This window comes from Brachyhypopomus gauderio, chromosome 10, assembly GCF_052324685.1.
Source record: "Brachyhypopomus gauderio isolate BG-103 chromosome 10, BGAUD_0.2, whole genome shotgun sequence".
In the NCBI taxonomy this organism is placed as follows: domain Eukaryota; kingdom Metazoa; phylum Chordata; class Actinopteri; order Gymnotiformes; family Hypopomidae; genus Brachyhypopomus; species Brachyhypopomus gauderio.
The window spans coordinates 17,025,159-17,040,313 of NC_135220.1; the positions used below are offsets into that span (position 1 = coordinate 17,025,159).

Below are 15,155 nucleotides of genomic sequence, written 5' to 3' on the forward strand. Positions count from 1 at the left end.
GCGTCTTGTTACTTATTCCATTACATCTCCATTGGCTGTCGCCATTGCAGGTTTAATCAACCGAGCACATCACAGTGATTGGTCACCGTCAGCATGACGGGGCATTTTCATCTCCGTTTGGTCACTTGTTTGGCTATGAAAGCTTTTACCAATTGTTCTTCTCATGAGAGAGAACTACGTATCTTTAAAAAATAAAATCACCACAGATGCTAATAATACTGGCTTTTATAAAACATTTTCACAAGAACAGATCACAAAGTTAACATTACTCAACAATGAAAATAATCTCAGGGTTTGTTTCAACAAAGTATAAATTAATTGCACACATTACATTACAAGAGCATTTCTACCAAAACAGACCGATAGGTGGGGGAAGACCAGGGACTTGAAACGGTCCCCAGAAACAGTCCCGTCCTCGGCGTAGCTCTGGGAGAGCTCAATCTGTTGAAGTCTGCAGCAGAGCAGAGAGAGCAGTGAAAGGTGAAGGGAAGGAGTGTCTAGTCCAGGCCTGGAGTGAGTAGGGAGGAGTGAGGAGGAGGCATCCGTGCCGGGGGATAGCGCCCCCTCCTGGACGTTTACAGCTGCTTCATGGCATCCGCTCAAGTGGAGTGACGAGTTATTTTTCTTTCAACCTAGATACAGTGCAGAGAAAACTCGCTGCTTATGAATTTTGGGCTGAAAATAAAATGTGCAGGATGCGATTCAGATTTGGGCCGATGGCCTTCCACAAGGCAGGAGGAACAGGGTCTTCATCTGGAGATGTGGACAGACATTTGGCGTGTTTCCCCCTAGCTGAATCTGTGCCAGACAAATGTGTAGCCAACAGCTGGAATATGATGGGCTTAATGGTGTAACTGCATTATGGCTGCTTGACCAATCGGACATGTCGTTTTAATCCTACTCCTGCTGTTAAAAGTATGGGGTCGGTTGATCAGTCCTCCGATCAATCCGAGCCTTACTGTGCTCCCATTGTTTCAAGTACTCAAAAGTCCTGCCCACTGGGTCAAGATCAGTCAGAGCGCAGCCAATCACGTGATGGTTGAAGGGGCAAGGGCGGGGCTATGGAAGGCGGAGCTCTGCACAAATATTGCACATGCAGTGTGAGCAGAAAGTCCAGAGAAGCACAGAGCCCTAAGGAGTTGCCTCAACACCCTTTCTGAGGTACTGCAGCAACACAACACACACCTGTGTGTGTGTGTGTGTGTGTGTGTGTTTACCTTTCTCCCTTGGGTTAGCTAGCTTTTAGTAGGGGCTCCACACTATTGTTGTTGGGTATGGAGAAAGCCAAAAGCCCCCAAGGCTCTACACAGAACACCCTGCTGCGCTGGACAGCCCCACAGGTGTGCTGAAATGGCCCTTCTTGGGGTTGAAGTGAGCATGAGAGAAGCAGACCAGATACAAATGAACCTCCAAGGGGAACCACAGAAAATAAAAGAGCGGTGTGACTGATGATCATACCAGATGCTGCCCAGAATTAAAACGAAGAATTCAGAGACACGTAGCCCATACATGGAATAAAACATGAATACTATATAAGAATTTCTGTAGCATGATTGTAATGTGTAATTTAAGCTTGTGAAGTCCATGAGAAGTACTTTAGATGATCAAAAGTAACCCAAATTGAATAGAATGCAGGAAGAGTCTCCCTCGGGTGGGGGCAGGGTGGATTGCAGGCACTTTCTCTTGCATAGCCGAAAGCAAATTCCCACCCCCCCCCTTCATCAACTGGATGGAAATGTCTAGAACGGAATTTGTGTTGATTGTACGGTTACAGAGTCTGGCAGTGGAGTGCAAACCATGGCCTGATGAAGGAATCTCCACCTCTCCTCTCTCCCCCGGAGTGGATTGGGACTGATTATAGTGCTGCAAAATGGCTCCTCTCCCTTTGAAGAGCGATGCGTAGAGTTTCTGCGGGTCACGAGGATGCGCTCTACTCTTCAGTCTGGCAGAGCTCGTCTGGAAGGACGACGGCCGTCTGGTCATCGTGAAATCGAGGAGACCGGACAAAAACAGAACAGTAAATCTGTGTGTGTGTGTGTGTATAAGGCTTTGAGTAGCAGCAGTATAGCTGTCAGAACAGGAAACATTAGCCGGCGTCACCCTGGTGACAGTTGGTGGGCGGAGGATCGATTCCATTGCCATCCTAGCCAGTTAAAGTCCACTCCAACACTCGGAGCTATGCCACATGAAACCAGCAGGTGGCAGCAGAACGCTACCACGCAGCACATCACTGTAAACACAAGGCCTTTTTCACAGGTTTCGTTTTTTCCGCACGTCACTCCTACTGGGATCGGCACCCAGCCAGGGCTGAAGGCACGGCCACGCCCCTCTCTCTCTCTCTCTTTCTTTCTGAGTCCCGGGCTCTGGGCGCACGCCCACAGAGGGGGGAGGGAGGGTAGCCTTGCGCCCTGCCCTCTCCATAACCAGCCTCTCTAACGGAAGGGTCAGGCCAAGACAGGCAGGCGACGGGCTACAGGTTCAGTCTCGGGGCCACCAGGGCAAACTCGCGTAAGATGTTGCGTGCCACATCCACCTTGTTCTGGGCGATCATCAGAGCCCGCTTGACATCGTCAAACGAGTAGCCCTCCCCCATCAGCTTGGCTATTTTGGCGTCCACGTTCTCGTGGGAGGACTCCGGTGGTCTCCTGTGCTGGATCTCGGGAGGGGTCTTCCTGGGAAAGGGTTTAGGTGGCCGAGCAGGTGCCTGCAGACAATCCCCAGCCACTGGCAAACAGGAAATGAAGTTATGCTCCATTAAACAGATCATAAACAATGAATGAGGCCAATCAGCTCTAATTCATCTCCAACTCCCCGAGGCCCCCAGAGCATTACCGTCACATAGTTAATAATTCAGAGAGCCTGCATTTATCTGCACTAATGACTAAGACCCAAACACAATATGGTACAAGGACTTCACAGATACAATGACAGCACTTCAGTAGTACTGTACAGAATATATTCCACGCAGCAGTGCACAGTACTACAGTGTATGTCTGGGGTGTGGGGGTGTGTGTGTGTGTGTGGGGTGCAACATACGTAATGCAGGAGGCAGCTGGTCGTACTCTTGTGAGGTTCTGACTGCCGATTTCACATTTTCGGTCTGTCTCCGAAGGGGGGGCAGGGGGGCAGACCCACTCATAACATCCAAGAAAGCATCTACACACACACACACACACACACACACACACACACACAAGCGGTCCTACTTAGTGTCTCATATTGCAGAAAGGCCCTCCAGAGTTCATCACATGTACACTAAGCAAAACCCGAAGCAGGGAAGAGGTCAAGTGTGCACACCTGGGTTAGAGAGGAAGTGGTCGTGTCCGGACGCAGGACGTGCTGGCCTGGAGCAGGACGGAGATGAGGACATGTCTGGAAAACTGTGTCTAATTGGGGGAGGGGGAGGGGGCTGAGCGGGCGGGGGTGCGGCAAACGGGTCGTCTGCTGGGCAGGCTGGAAAAGGCGCGAGAACAAATTAGACTTTAACAAGACTGCACCTCTCCATTCTGACCACTAGATGGGGCGGAAAGTTCAAAGTTAAAAACTTGCATTGTCAGGCTGAAGTGGAAACATGATGAACACACCTTAGAATGTCTCTTTAAAAAGTATCTAAAGATTGTCTGCATTTCTAAGACCTCAGCAATTAAACTTTCTGACTGAATTTAGATGCCTATGAATTGCTTAGGAATCACATCTTAAGATAAATCCTGCAGTTCATTAGTTAATGGACAAATGCACTCAGAACTCAATCAGTAAACAGCATGCAGAATATAATATAAAACTTTTATAAGGAATGAAAATAATGTGCATGAATCATCCTATGCCTTTGGTCAGCAATTTATCTAACAAAATATTAATGAAGGCACTTCCCAGGGAGACCACACACACACACACACACACACACACACACACACACACACACACACAGTGTGGTTCTACTCAAAACAATGCAGAACAATGCACGGCCCTCCAAACTAACAGACTACACCACCATGCCAACTAACCACAACAAAATACACACAGCATCAATCATCAAAACAGACCTGCACATAGCAGGAAACACTACAAACACTACAGCAGCCGCTGATCCTGAGCAGAGAGGCGGGTGGTTGGCTACCTTGTGGGGGCAGTAGAATGTCGTAGTCGGACGGAGTCCTGTTGTTGTGAAGGGGGCACTGCGTAGTGCGCATCCCACCCGAAAGTGCCAGGCCCGAGTCGAAGCCACCTGAGGAGTACAGGGCACAAGGTTTCAGGGATCTGAAGGGCTGCGTGGTCAGGCTTCACTCGCACTCCGTAGACGTTCGCCCGGAGACGACAGCAGCACTCTCCAACGTCTTGAAGCAAACGCCACGAGACCACGCCCACGCTCGGACGCACGCGTACGAGACGGAGGGACGAGACGGAGGAGAGCTCGGTGAAGCGTGGCGGGTCTCACCGTGCTCGTGAGCCTTCAGCTTCTTGCTTTCCGAGGTGAGATCCGAGGAGCCGTTCTCCGGGCCCCTTGGGAAGGAGAGAGTGTGTTTGTTTAAACCTGCCGCACAGATCTGGTCCAACTAGGTCAGATCTACTGTGGGTTTAGTGCTACATTAATCAGACATCACAGTGTGGCCCTGCCTTGTTGTAATCAGACATCACAGTGTGTCCCTGCCTTGTTGTAATCAGACATCACAGTGTGGCCCTGCCTCGAGTGCATGTGCAGGCTGCGTGTTTACGTACCTATTAGGAATGCGGACGGAGACGCACACTGGAGGCTGTGTGATGCAGACAGGATGGGATGAAGGGATCTGATAATCGTCCTCCGCCCTCTCCGCCCCTCCCCGTGGCCTTTCCCAGCTTGGGTTGCTGGGAAACAGGTTGGGAAGCCTGTGTGTGGTGACATACACACCGTCACTTACCACCACCATACACATGAGCGTGTGGCTGAACCCACCGCCACTACAGCACACTGTCATCAGCTCCAAGCAACTGGCAGCGTCTCCACCACTCACTGGACCAGTACGAGTCAGCACACTGGACCAGTACAAGTCAGCACACTGGACCAGTACGAGTCAGCACACTGGACCAGTACGAGTCAGCACACTGGACCAGTACGAGTCAGCTCAATTACCCAACTGGTCAAAGTAATGAGTGTGGTGTGACCCCTGTTTCATTTACTTGACTTCTCATCTCGGCAGCCTACATTTAGTCTGGAGAGTAGAAGGTAATGAGTAGGTTACCTTTGAGTAACCCCTTCATGACCTCTGCACCATGACCTCTGCACCATGCCAGTGACTTCAAAACCAGCTCAAGGTAAAACACACCAGCTCATGATGGTGTTGCAATACTATGAGTGCATTAGTGGTGTGGCGTTAGGTTGGCACGTCTCTGATGGTCCACAGCGACCCAATCTTCAGGATGCCCAGGATGAAAGTGTGTAGGTGTTGGTTTATCTAGCAGCTAGTGCCTCAGTCTCCCTCTTAGCCCTGACTGATCCAGAATGGGTGTGTAAGGAGGGCCAACCATCTCAGTTTTACCCCGGGTTCCTCAGATTAGCAAATGTCATCACACAACCAGACCTAATGGATAGACAGACAGCTAATGCACACAGACAGCTAATACGCACAGACAGCTGCCGTGAAGAGCTGCACTAATGAGGGTAAAAACCCTTCAATCAAACTTTCTAGCAACAAAAGGTCACAGGCAAGTTACACTGCATGAGGTGAACATGCATGGTGTTGCTATTATTGCCGTGTCCACCAGAGGGCGAACCAAGCGCCACCGAGACCACTCCAAACCACAACCCACACTCAAACAGCTATGAATCACAAGTCAAAGTGAGCAGGGTGGTTCATTTTTCAGTAAGTAACGTCAGGGCATTTATGGAGTTAGCTACATTTTCCACATCTTCAACATCACTCAGAAGGAGTAATGTTATAACAATGAACGCTAGAGCAGAGAGAGAGAGATGGAGGGAGTGAGTAAGAGTGCACAGGTCCTGGGCAGATGTTTTTTTTTTTTTTTTTTGGCCAAGGTGGAAAAGTGTGTGTGTGTGTGTGTGTGTGTGTGTGTGTGTGTGTGTGTGTGTGTGTGTATATACAAGTTGCTCATTACAAAGAAACCAGTGTGCTCTGAGCCAGATTAGTGTGCACAGCTGCACTTTGGCCTGTAGCTACTGAATGAACACACACACAGACACACCCCAACAGCAGTGACACCCAAATCAGTGTGTATGTATGACATGCCTCCCCATACACACCACTGCTGTGGGCTTGACGCACGCTGTTCACACGACATCCCCTCCGTCAGACACACAAGTGCGGGTGACATTTCAGCACTGCACTAGGTAAAGCTCAAAATAACTCTGCAGCTGAGTATTGTTATTAACCACACACACTGCGTCTCTTGACGCATTTACCTCTGTGGGAACCTAATGTAGCTGTAACAATAGGAAATTGTGATGCTGTAGAGACATGTCAAGGAATATGCTGTTCTGAAAAATATGATCAGCTTTTATTATAAATAGACATAGAGGCATAAGAATGCTGGTTGCTGAAGAGATACTTGGGGATAGATGGAGGTATTATTATTATTATTATCTAAAATAACAAGGAAGAAATACCAATACGAGCTCTTGGTTTTGCATATTCAGTGCAACTGACAAAATGCCATTCAAAGCCGAACTGCAGCTCCCTCGCACAAGGAACAGAGATCGCACGCTGGCTTGTATAAGCCTGAATTTGCATGGCAATATCTTCCTCCTCATTGGAGCAGAATTACGAGCGGTAGTACGATAGAACAGTGGTTCAGTTAATTCCTCACAATGCCACAGGCATCGGTTCCACCAGATAACATAGAAGCAGCAGCGGGTATCTGAGCGCTAAATGGAGATGATCTGAAAATGATGTGTGATGTAAGGTTCCTGCTGTTCTACTGTAGGAACCACCAAACACGGAAATATAAAACAGAAGTAGACAGAAGGAGGAACGTTGAGCTGATTAAGATGATAAGGAATAAGAAGTGGTGGCGTGAAGGTCACAGCAGGACAAATTCATAGTGTGTGTGTGTGTGTGTGTGTGTGTGTGTGTGTCTCCCCTCAGGAACACTCACCTCTGGTTGCTGGTAGCGGGTGGAGGAGGGGAGTGGCGTAGAGGGGGGACATCATACTCCTCAGAGGAAAAAAGGCCATTGGAGATGGACTAGAGAAAGAACACCAGAGTCAGTCTCTCGGCCTTCAGGACACCAGAGTCAGTCTCTCAGCCTTCAGGACACCAGAGTCGGCCCATCAGCCATAGCGCAGTGTAGCTCAGCGCTGATGCCGCATGCCACAGGACAAACTGACCCAGGATCTGTAACCACCGCCTGTGTTCACACTGGCCTTTCCTTAGGTGTGATGTGCTGCCTGCTAAACCAAACGCTACTACACGTGCCGGGCTGTCCTGCTCTAACGTAAACACAGGCGCACACACCCCCATGCTGGCGTGTTTGGGAGCCTGCAGTGATATGGAATGAGAATTTCACTTCAGCTCCTGCCTTGAAATGTCGCCGTGACAGAAACTGTGTTGCTGCTCAGAGACATGTGGCCAAACGCCCCCCCCCCCCCCACAGAGACACGTGGCCAAACGCCCCCCCACAGAGACACGTGGCCAAACGCCCCCCCACAGAGACACGTGGCCAAACGCCCCCCCACAGAGACACGTGGCCAAACGCCCCCCCACAGAGACACGTGGCCAAACGCCCCCCCCACAGAGACACGTGGCCAAACGCCCCCCCACAGAGACACGTGGCCAAACGCCCCCCCACAGAGACACGTGGCCAAACGCCCCCCCCCACAGAGACACGTGGCCAGACGCCCCCCCCCCACAGAGACACGTGGCCAAACGCCCCCCCACAGAGACACGTGGCCAAACGCCCCCCCACAGAGACACGTGGCCAAACGCCCCCCCCACAGAGACACGTGGCCAAACGCCCCCCCCACAGAGACACGTGGCCAAACGCCCCCCCCCACAGAGACACGTGGCCAAACGCCCCCCCACAGAGACACGTGGCCAAACGCCCCCCCACAGAGACATGTGGCCAAACACCCCCCCCCCCCCCCCCCCACAGAGACACGTGGCCAAACGCCCCCCCACAGAGACACGTGGCCAAACGCCCCCCCACAGAGACACGTGGCCAAACGCCCCCCCCACAGAGACACGTGGCCAAACGCCCCCCCCACAGAGACACGTGGCCAAACGCCCCCCCACAGAGACACGTGGCCAAACGCCCCCCCCCCCCACAGAGACACGTGGCCAAACGCCCCCCCCCCCCACAGAGACACGTGGCCAAACGCCCCCCCACAGAGACACGTGGCCAAACGCCCCCCCACAGAGACACGTGGCCAAACGCCCCCCCCACAGAGACACGTGGCCAAACGCCCCCCCCACAGAGACACGTGGCCAAACGCCCCCCCCACAGAGACACGTGGCCAAACGCCCCCCCCACAGAGACACGTGGCCAAACGCCCCCCCCACAGAGACACGTGGCCAAACGCCCCCCCACAGAGACACGTGGCCAAACGCCCCCCCCCACAGAGACACGTGGCCAAACGCCCCCCCACAGAGACACACACTCGCATGCCCACCACCTCCCTCTGGATCTGCTCTGAAAAACGGGCACTAGAGCCCCTATTTAATACATAATCCCCAAATCCCACTGAACTGGTGTGTGTGTGTGTGTGTGTGTGTGTGTGTGTGTGTGTGTGTGTGTACACATGTATGTGTGTGTGTGTGTGTGTGTGGGTACACATGTATGTGTGTGTGTGTGTGTGTGTGGGTACACATGTATGTGTGTATGTGTGTGTGTGTGTGTGGGTACACATGTATGTGTGTGTGTGTGTGTGTGTGTGTGGGTACACATGTATGTGTGTGTGTGTGTGTGTGGGTACACATGTATGTGTGTATGTGTGTGTGTGTGTGTGTGTGTGTGGGTACACATGTATGTGTGTGTGTGTGTGTGTGTGTGTGTGTGTGTGTGTGTGGGGAGGGTCTAGTTCATGTGTGGTTTAACTGCCATGGTGCTGGGGTCACACACCAGGAAAACAAGAACTCTCCTCACAGCCACAACTCATGGCACTCTCACAGTTGCTTAGTAACAGATATGTGCAAAAGTGAGTATTGTACGCTCGAAATAGAACTACCAAAGAACAGCACATCAAAAGTGAGTATTGTACGCTCGAAATAGAACTGCCAAAGAACAGCAAATCAAAAGTGAGTATTGTACGCTCGAAATAGAACTGCCAAAGAACAGCACATCAAAAGTGAGTATTGTACGCTCGAAATAGAACTGCCAAAGAACAGCAAATCAAAAATGAGTATTGTACGCTCGAAATAGAACTGCCAAAGAACAGCACAGAGACACAGAGTCTCCCAGCTGCTTTCACTACACAACATGCAAATCCATTTACTAATTTAAGGGACCTTCTTAATTTGACCTTCTCATCAGGTGTCCCAGAGGGATTATTATGCAGGATGCCATCATGAGAGCTTGAAGCATGCTTGACAATGGTCTAAAGTGCGCACACACACAGGTCTCACCTTACTGGAGTCCGCATGTGTTTCTGGTCTTGGGCTGGTCCAGCCGACACCCACCAGGTCAGTAGCATTGCAGCTGAGGGGTCTCCCATTGACGTGAGCAGGAGCCACATGTGTGAGTTTGGGAGAGCGCTCTGACCCCACCCTGCAGTCATCCTTCGGGCTCCTGGCCTCTGGAGGCAGCACTGGGTCTCGGGGTGGGCCCGAAGGGGGCGTGGCCAGCCAGCTGGCTCGTCCCTCAGGGGGAACGGGAGGTGGGCGTTCCGGGGGAGGGGGAGGAGGCGGGTCTCTCTGAGGGGGCGGGGGCGCCGGAAGGGGCTTGTCCTGTTTCCGGGCCATCCCTGGTGAGGACTGGGGAAAGACAAAGCAGGGACAGAACTCAGAACCCATTACACGGGTAAGCAGAACCGCATTCAGACTGAGAACCGGAAAGCGAGGCCGGTGTCCCGGCGCACCTTGGGCGAGCCGGTGGGGCTGGCGGCGGGCGAGCGGATGGCGCCCTTGTGGATGAGGTCGAGGCGTGGGGGTACGGGCGGCAGACTGAGGTGCTGAAGACACGCGTGGTCAGGCTTCCGCCGCTGGCTGACGGGGGAGGAGCTTGGTGACATCACCGGAGAGTTCTGCAGGTCTGCGCACTGAAGGACAGACGGACACCAGACGGGTCAGAACCTGCGGCCAAGCGGTACGACGGTCAAAGACTCCTCTGGCGGACCTACAGGGCACACGGGGCCGGTCCCGCGCGTGCAACCGTCCGCTCAGAAGGGGAGTCCCGACGAGCAGCGGGAGATCCAGGGGGGGCGTGCTGCGGGAGGTAATAACGAGACGTCTTCTGGCAGGTCTTCTGCTGGGGGAAGAGTCCTGGATCTCACGGCATGCTGTCTAGCATGGAAACAGACCTTCATTCTCCACACCCAGTCTAAGCTTTGGGCTATAATAAAATACGCCTGTCTGCTGTCACTTCGAGTTTAACCTGTGCCAGACTGGCCTGCAGTGCTACAGTGGCACAACGGGCGTCTAAGGTTTCGGGAAGCTCCGCGTTGACGCCGGTGGCGTGGGCGTGTTGGTGGGCGTGGCTTGTGGGTGGGCATGGTGTGGGCGTGTTGGTGGGCGTGGCGTGGGCGTGTCGGTGGGCGTGGCGTGGGCGTGTTGGTGGGCATGGCTTGTGGGTGGGCATGGTGTGGGCGTGTCGGTGGGCGTGGCGTGGGCGTGTCGGTGGGCGTGGCGTGGGCGTGTCGGTGGGCGTGGCGTGTGCGAGCTCTTCCTTGCCTTCCTAATGCTGGCCAGGACGAGTGCGTCGTCCCGGTCGTCCTCGTCGTCCACGTCCAGCATGGGCGAGCTGAACTGCTCCAGGAAGAAGCACTTGGCCCCCTGGTTGCGCGGGTCAAACGGGTCCACGATGATCGGCTCCGTGCCCTTGATCTCACAACGGCAGAACGGGCAGCCCTGGCCGTCCGACTCCTGCAGAGAAGAGGGAAGGAACGTGAACACGCACACTTCAGCACATGCTCCTAAAATACACACGAATTCTTTCAGCAGAGACTGATGCAAGCAGGTCCACACACGGACACAATCACACACACACACACACACACACACACACACACACACACACACACACACACACACACACACACACACACACACACACACACACACACACACACACACACACACACACACACACACACACACACACACACTTCCAGCCTGCTTATTTGTCTCCAGCAGTAAACAGGAGCGTGGTGTGGCAGCAGCTCCTCTGCGTGAGGGCGCAGGTTACAGAACCAATCGGGTGGCACGTGAGGGTTACGGAACCAATCGGGTGGCACGTGAGGGTTACGGAACCAATCGGGTGGCACGTGAGGGTTACGGAACCAATCGGGTGGCACGAACGCTGATCAGCTGCAGATGAAGAACACATGCTTCCACCACTGATCTGCAAGCTCTCGGCCGTCAACCTCTGCTTTTAAACCCCCACTTGCACAATCAACCACAGTCATCCTCTGCTTTTAAACTACCACTTGCAGGCGGCTGAATTGAACACACACGTGCGCGCGCACACACACACACACACACACACACACACACACACACACACACACACACACACACACAATAAAAGGAATGCAATGCAATGCAACGAGTCGGGTTGGGGCCTTTATCCTTCATTTCCTCTGCTTAAACTCATCCAATCAAAGAGCGTCAACATTTCTAAGAACAAAAGATGACTGTGACAGCTAGGGACTTCCAGGAGGCATCAAAGCACTTGAGAGCTATTCGTAATTAGACTTACAAATTAATTAGCCAATTAGACTTACAGGCAGAGAGACAGTGAGCTCTTAGCATTATTAGCATTATTGAGCCCCAGCACCTCAGAACAACAGTGGGAGAACATTGTGTTGGGCCAGTGTTTCAGGAGATTTCCATCTAACTCGAGGCAGACAAGCAGCAGTGAATGTTAACGTCCCCGACAGCTGTCGATTGAGAGCGATCTCAGACAGGCTACCTAATGCTACAGTGATTCCACCAGGGCTGAGGAAGCAGGTTAGGACACCCTCCCTTTAGAACGTCACGTCTCTCCTACGCACTTGACGCTCTCCATGGCCGTGGAGCAGGTGTGAGCAGGACGTGCTGAAATGAGAGACTGCAGGCACAGCCTCTTCCTCTGGGCTGAGCGAGTCACCCCAGGGCCCAGACGGCCATGCGGCTCAAGACGAGCAGCTCACCCCCGTCGAAAGCAAGGGCTCCGCTGGGCCTCGATAAAGGGACCATCTGGGGCCGCGCCCCTTTGGACCCAGAACCGGGCCTCTCACGACCCTGACTGGGGGACTTCACTGCAGGACTGCACACATGCTTCACCCAAAAATTATAGCCGTCTTTGGTAGATTATAACAAGGCATTACAAAAATCTAAGATCAGTGGCTTGGTGGAAAATACAGGAACTCAACATTCTCATTTCACAGCTGCTAAGAGCAAGTAGTCCTCTTGCTAATTCTACAAGCAGTCATCAAAGGTCAGACCACGAGCAGAGCCACGCAAATGACACTTCAGATGAGCCATTATTAATACACACTTTCACAAGAGCTATTAGTACACAAATGGGCACTGCAGAAATATCAGCCAATTTGCCTGTTTTCTGCAAGGGCCCAGGTGCTGGTGAAAGCCCCAATCTACCAGGACACACTAAACACCTTTCAATTCTCCTTTTGCAGCCCAGTGAAGCCTGACTAGAGAACACACACACATATCCTCAGAAGCTTACTACAAGCACCAATCGGACAACAACCAGTGATCATAGCCCAGGTTTAAGGCAGGTTCTAGACCTTGCATGATCAGGAGACCCTAACCCTAACCCTAAGGTGAAAGGTGAGAAGCATCCTGTGTGGTTTTCTTGCAGGGTTCCAAGAGGATCTGGGCCGTACCTGCCATGCCGTCAGACAGGACGTGCACATGAGGTGACCGCAAGGTTCAATCTTCACATCCTTGTCATTCTCAGCGCAGATCTTGCACAGCTGAAACGTGGAGCCCATCTCACAGTAGAGCTCATATTGTTCCTGCAGAAAGAGACGGCCACGGATGACGACACCTTTGAGCAAAGTGCACGCAAGCACACGCAGGGACACGCCAGGTCTCACCCTCACCTGCGTTACTTTAATGTGGTCATGAGGAGTGGGTTCACACAAGCCATTCAGGTCTGGGTTGTAACTTCGACCATCAGGAAACAGATAACTGTGAACAGAGATTGAGAGCATGACGAGAGAACGAGAGAGAGAAAGAAAAAAAAAACAACACCAAAAAGCAGTATCACTTCAGAGCTCGAGTCGTATTCTAGCCCTCCCACAAGCCAACAGACAGCAGCCCCAGCCCAACGCCTTTTCGTCCATTAGCACCAACAGCCAGACGGAAGGAGCCCCATTGCCCACCCCACACCCGGCTGTCTCGCTCACGGCCTGGCAGCAGTCAGGCGGAGCAGGAGAGGAATCACAGCACATTAGCCGCAGTCCCAGGACCACTCAGGTGGGTCGGCCTTGGAAATCGCACAATCACACACGGGCGAGGGGGAAGACGTGTCTGTTTTACTGAACTCTGGATCCATCTCTGGAACAGCCATTACTAGCGCCGTTAAGGCCGTTGGTGGAAATTTTCGTTCCGTTTTCTGTTAATACGACCACAAGGTGGGGGACTCTCATGGTTATTATATTACCAATAGTGATCCAATATGGACATTAGTGTGGCTGTTGGGTTTCATATTTGATGCTTTCGTTGCTACTACTGGCATTCCTATTAGGCAAAGAAACCAGCTGATTACGGCATGGAAATGTTAAACTTATTCATCTGATACCAGATCAGTGGTGTGCTGCTCACGCTGCCAGCCAATCAGACGTACAAAGGGCGGTGTGCTTTAGACTCGACAGTCCGTGAAATAGTTAGTGGAGGAGATACGTGCATGTTTGGCAGACAGGTGCACACTGAGACTCTGACAGCTCACCACTGCTAGACCTGAGCCTGACTGGTGCGCAGAAACAGAGTAAAAAAAAAAAAAAAAAAAAAAAAGTCCACCTGCCTACTGCCTTCCCAGAGAGAGAGAGAGAGAGAGAGAGAGAGAGAGAGAGCGCCACATTCCAGACTAGAAGACTCCATCACTGTCCTTCAGACAGATTGATCGCTTCCGCATATCCTAACAATAAAAGCTTTTAAAATTCTTCAGTTGAATCCAATCCAGAGCCCAATTTTTTTTTTTGCTTTGGAGCTAGCGCATATGACATCTGATTGGTTGGGTGGACAACAGGAGGGGCGTTTCCTTTCTAAAGGTCCGCTTTAAAGGGCTTGTGGGGGTGTTGTGTAGTGCTGGGTGCTTGCCCTACAGAGTCAGCACTCACAAGCCTTCCCGACAGCCATCGATGAGCGCCTGGAAGAGCGGCTTATTGTGGGGGATGGTCTGCAGGATGTTCCCGTCGCTTGTGACGTATCCGATGGCCCATTGGCCCAGTCGTGTGCAGCTCAGCCGAAAGATGTAACTGGAGAGGGAGGAACGGGTGGAGAGACGGGGTGGGGGTAATGGAGAGGGAGAAAAGAGGGAAGGAAGGAGGGAGGGAGACAGACAGACAGGGAGGGGTCATTTAGGGACTTGTGTTGACTTGTGCATCTCAAACAAATCTTACAACCTCACCAAACCAGTAGACAGAAATTGACTTGCATAACATTGAACAAGTGAAACATTTCAGTGAAGAACATCCTCGGGCCTTAAATGCTGCCAACTTCACGCATGTTTCTTCTGCTTGGAGCTGGACTGATAAGGGAAGAGATACGATACCAAGTCTTTCGAGGACAGATTTGCTGGGATTAAAGAACCAGTGGAGAGCGGGGAAGGCCTCTCGTAGAAGCTGCCAGCTCTCATGTTAACTGGGGGGAGAACCTGACCAGAGGTTCAACTGAACAAAATGTACTTTTCCCTTTCATTCAGGACCAAGTCACACACAGCCGCGTTCATGACTCACAAAGAGTCCTGTCTGCTCACAAATTATAGATGGAAAATAGGCACAAACACTTGCAAGTGAGCGAGGCCCAGATGCCACTCAGTAAAGTTGCGTGATTCAAATTGAGAAA

General features: G+C 52.1%; 1 protein-coding gene across 1 annotated transcript in view; it reads right to left on the reverse strand.

Moving 5' to 3' along the window:
* Nucleotides 1-207: 207 nt before the first annotated feature.
* Nucleotides 208-15,155, reverse strand: part of cblb (Cbl proto-oncogene B, E3 ubiquitin protein ligase) — a 53,514-nt gene continuing 38,566 nt past the window's right edge. Inside the window, exons 7-19 of the mRNA XM_077020021.1 lie at nt 14,429-14,566; nt 13,190-13,277; nt 12,971-13,102; nt 10,815-11,006; nt 10,004-10,183; nt 9,552-9,899; nt 7,087-7,175; nt 4,717-4,863; nt 4,436-4,500; nt 4,118-4,225; nt 3,298-3,453; nt 3,037-3,156; nt 208-2,724 (exon numbers count right to left, since the gene is read on the reverse strand). Of these exons, the coding sequence (XP_076876136.1) occupies nt 2,471-2,724; nt 3,037-3,156; nt 3,298-3,453; nt 4,118-4,225; nt 4,436-4,500; nt 4,717-4,863; nt 7,087-7,175; nt 9,552-9,899; nt 10,004-10,183; nt 10,815-11,006; nt 12,971-13,102; nt 13,190-13,277; nt 14,429-14,566 (2,017 nt within the window). The 3' untranslated portion in view covers nt 208-2,470. The remainder of the gene's footprint in view (nt 2,725-3,036; nt 3,157-3,297; nt 3,454-4,117; nt 4,226-4,435; nt 4,501-4,716; nt 4,864-7,086; nt 7,176-9,551; nt 9,900-10,003; nt 10,184-10,814; nt 11,007-12,970; nt 13,103-13,189; nt 13,278-14,428; nt 14,567-15,155) is intronic.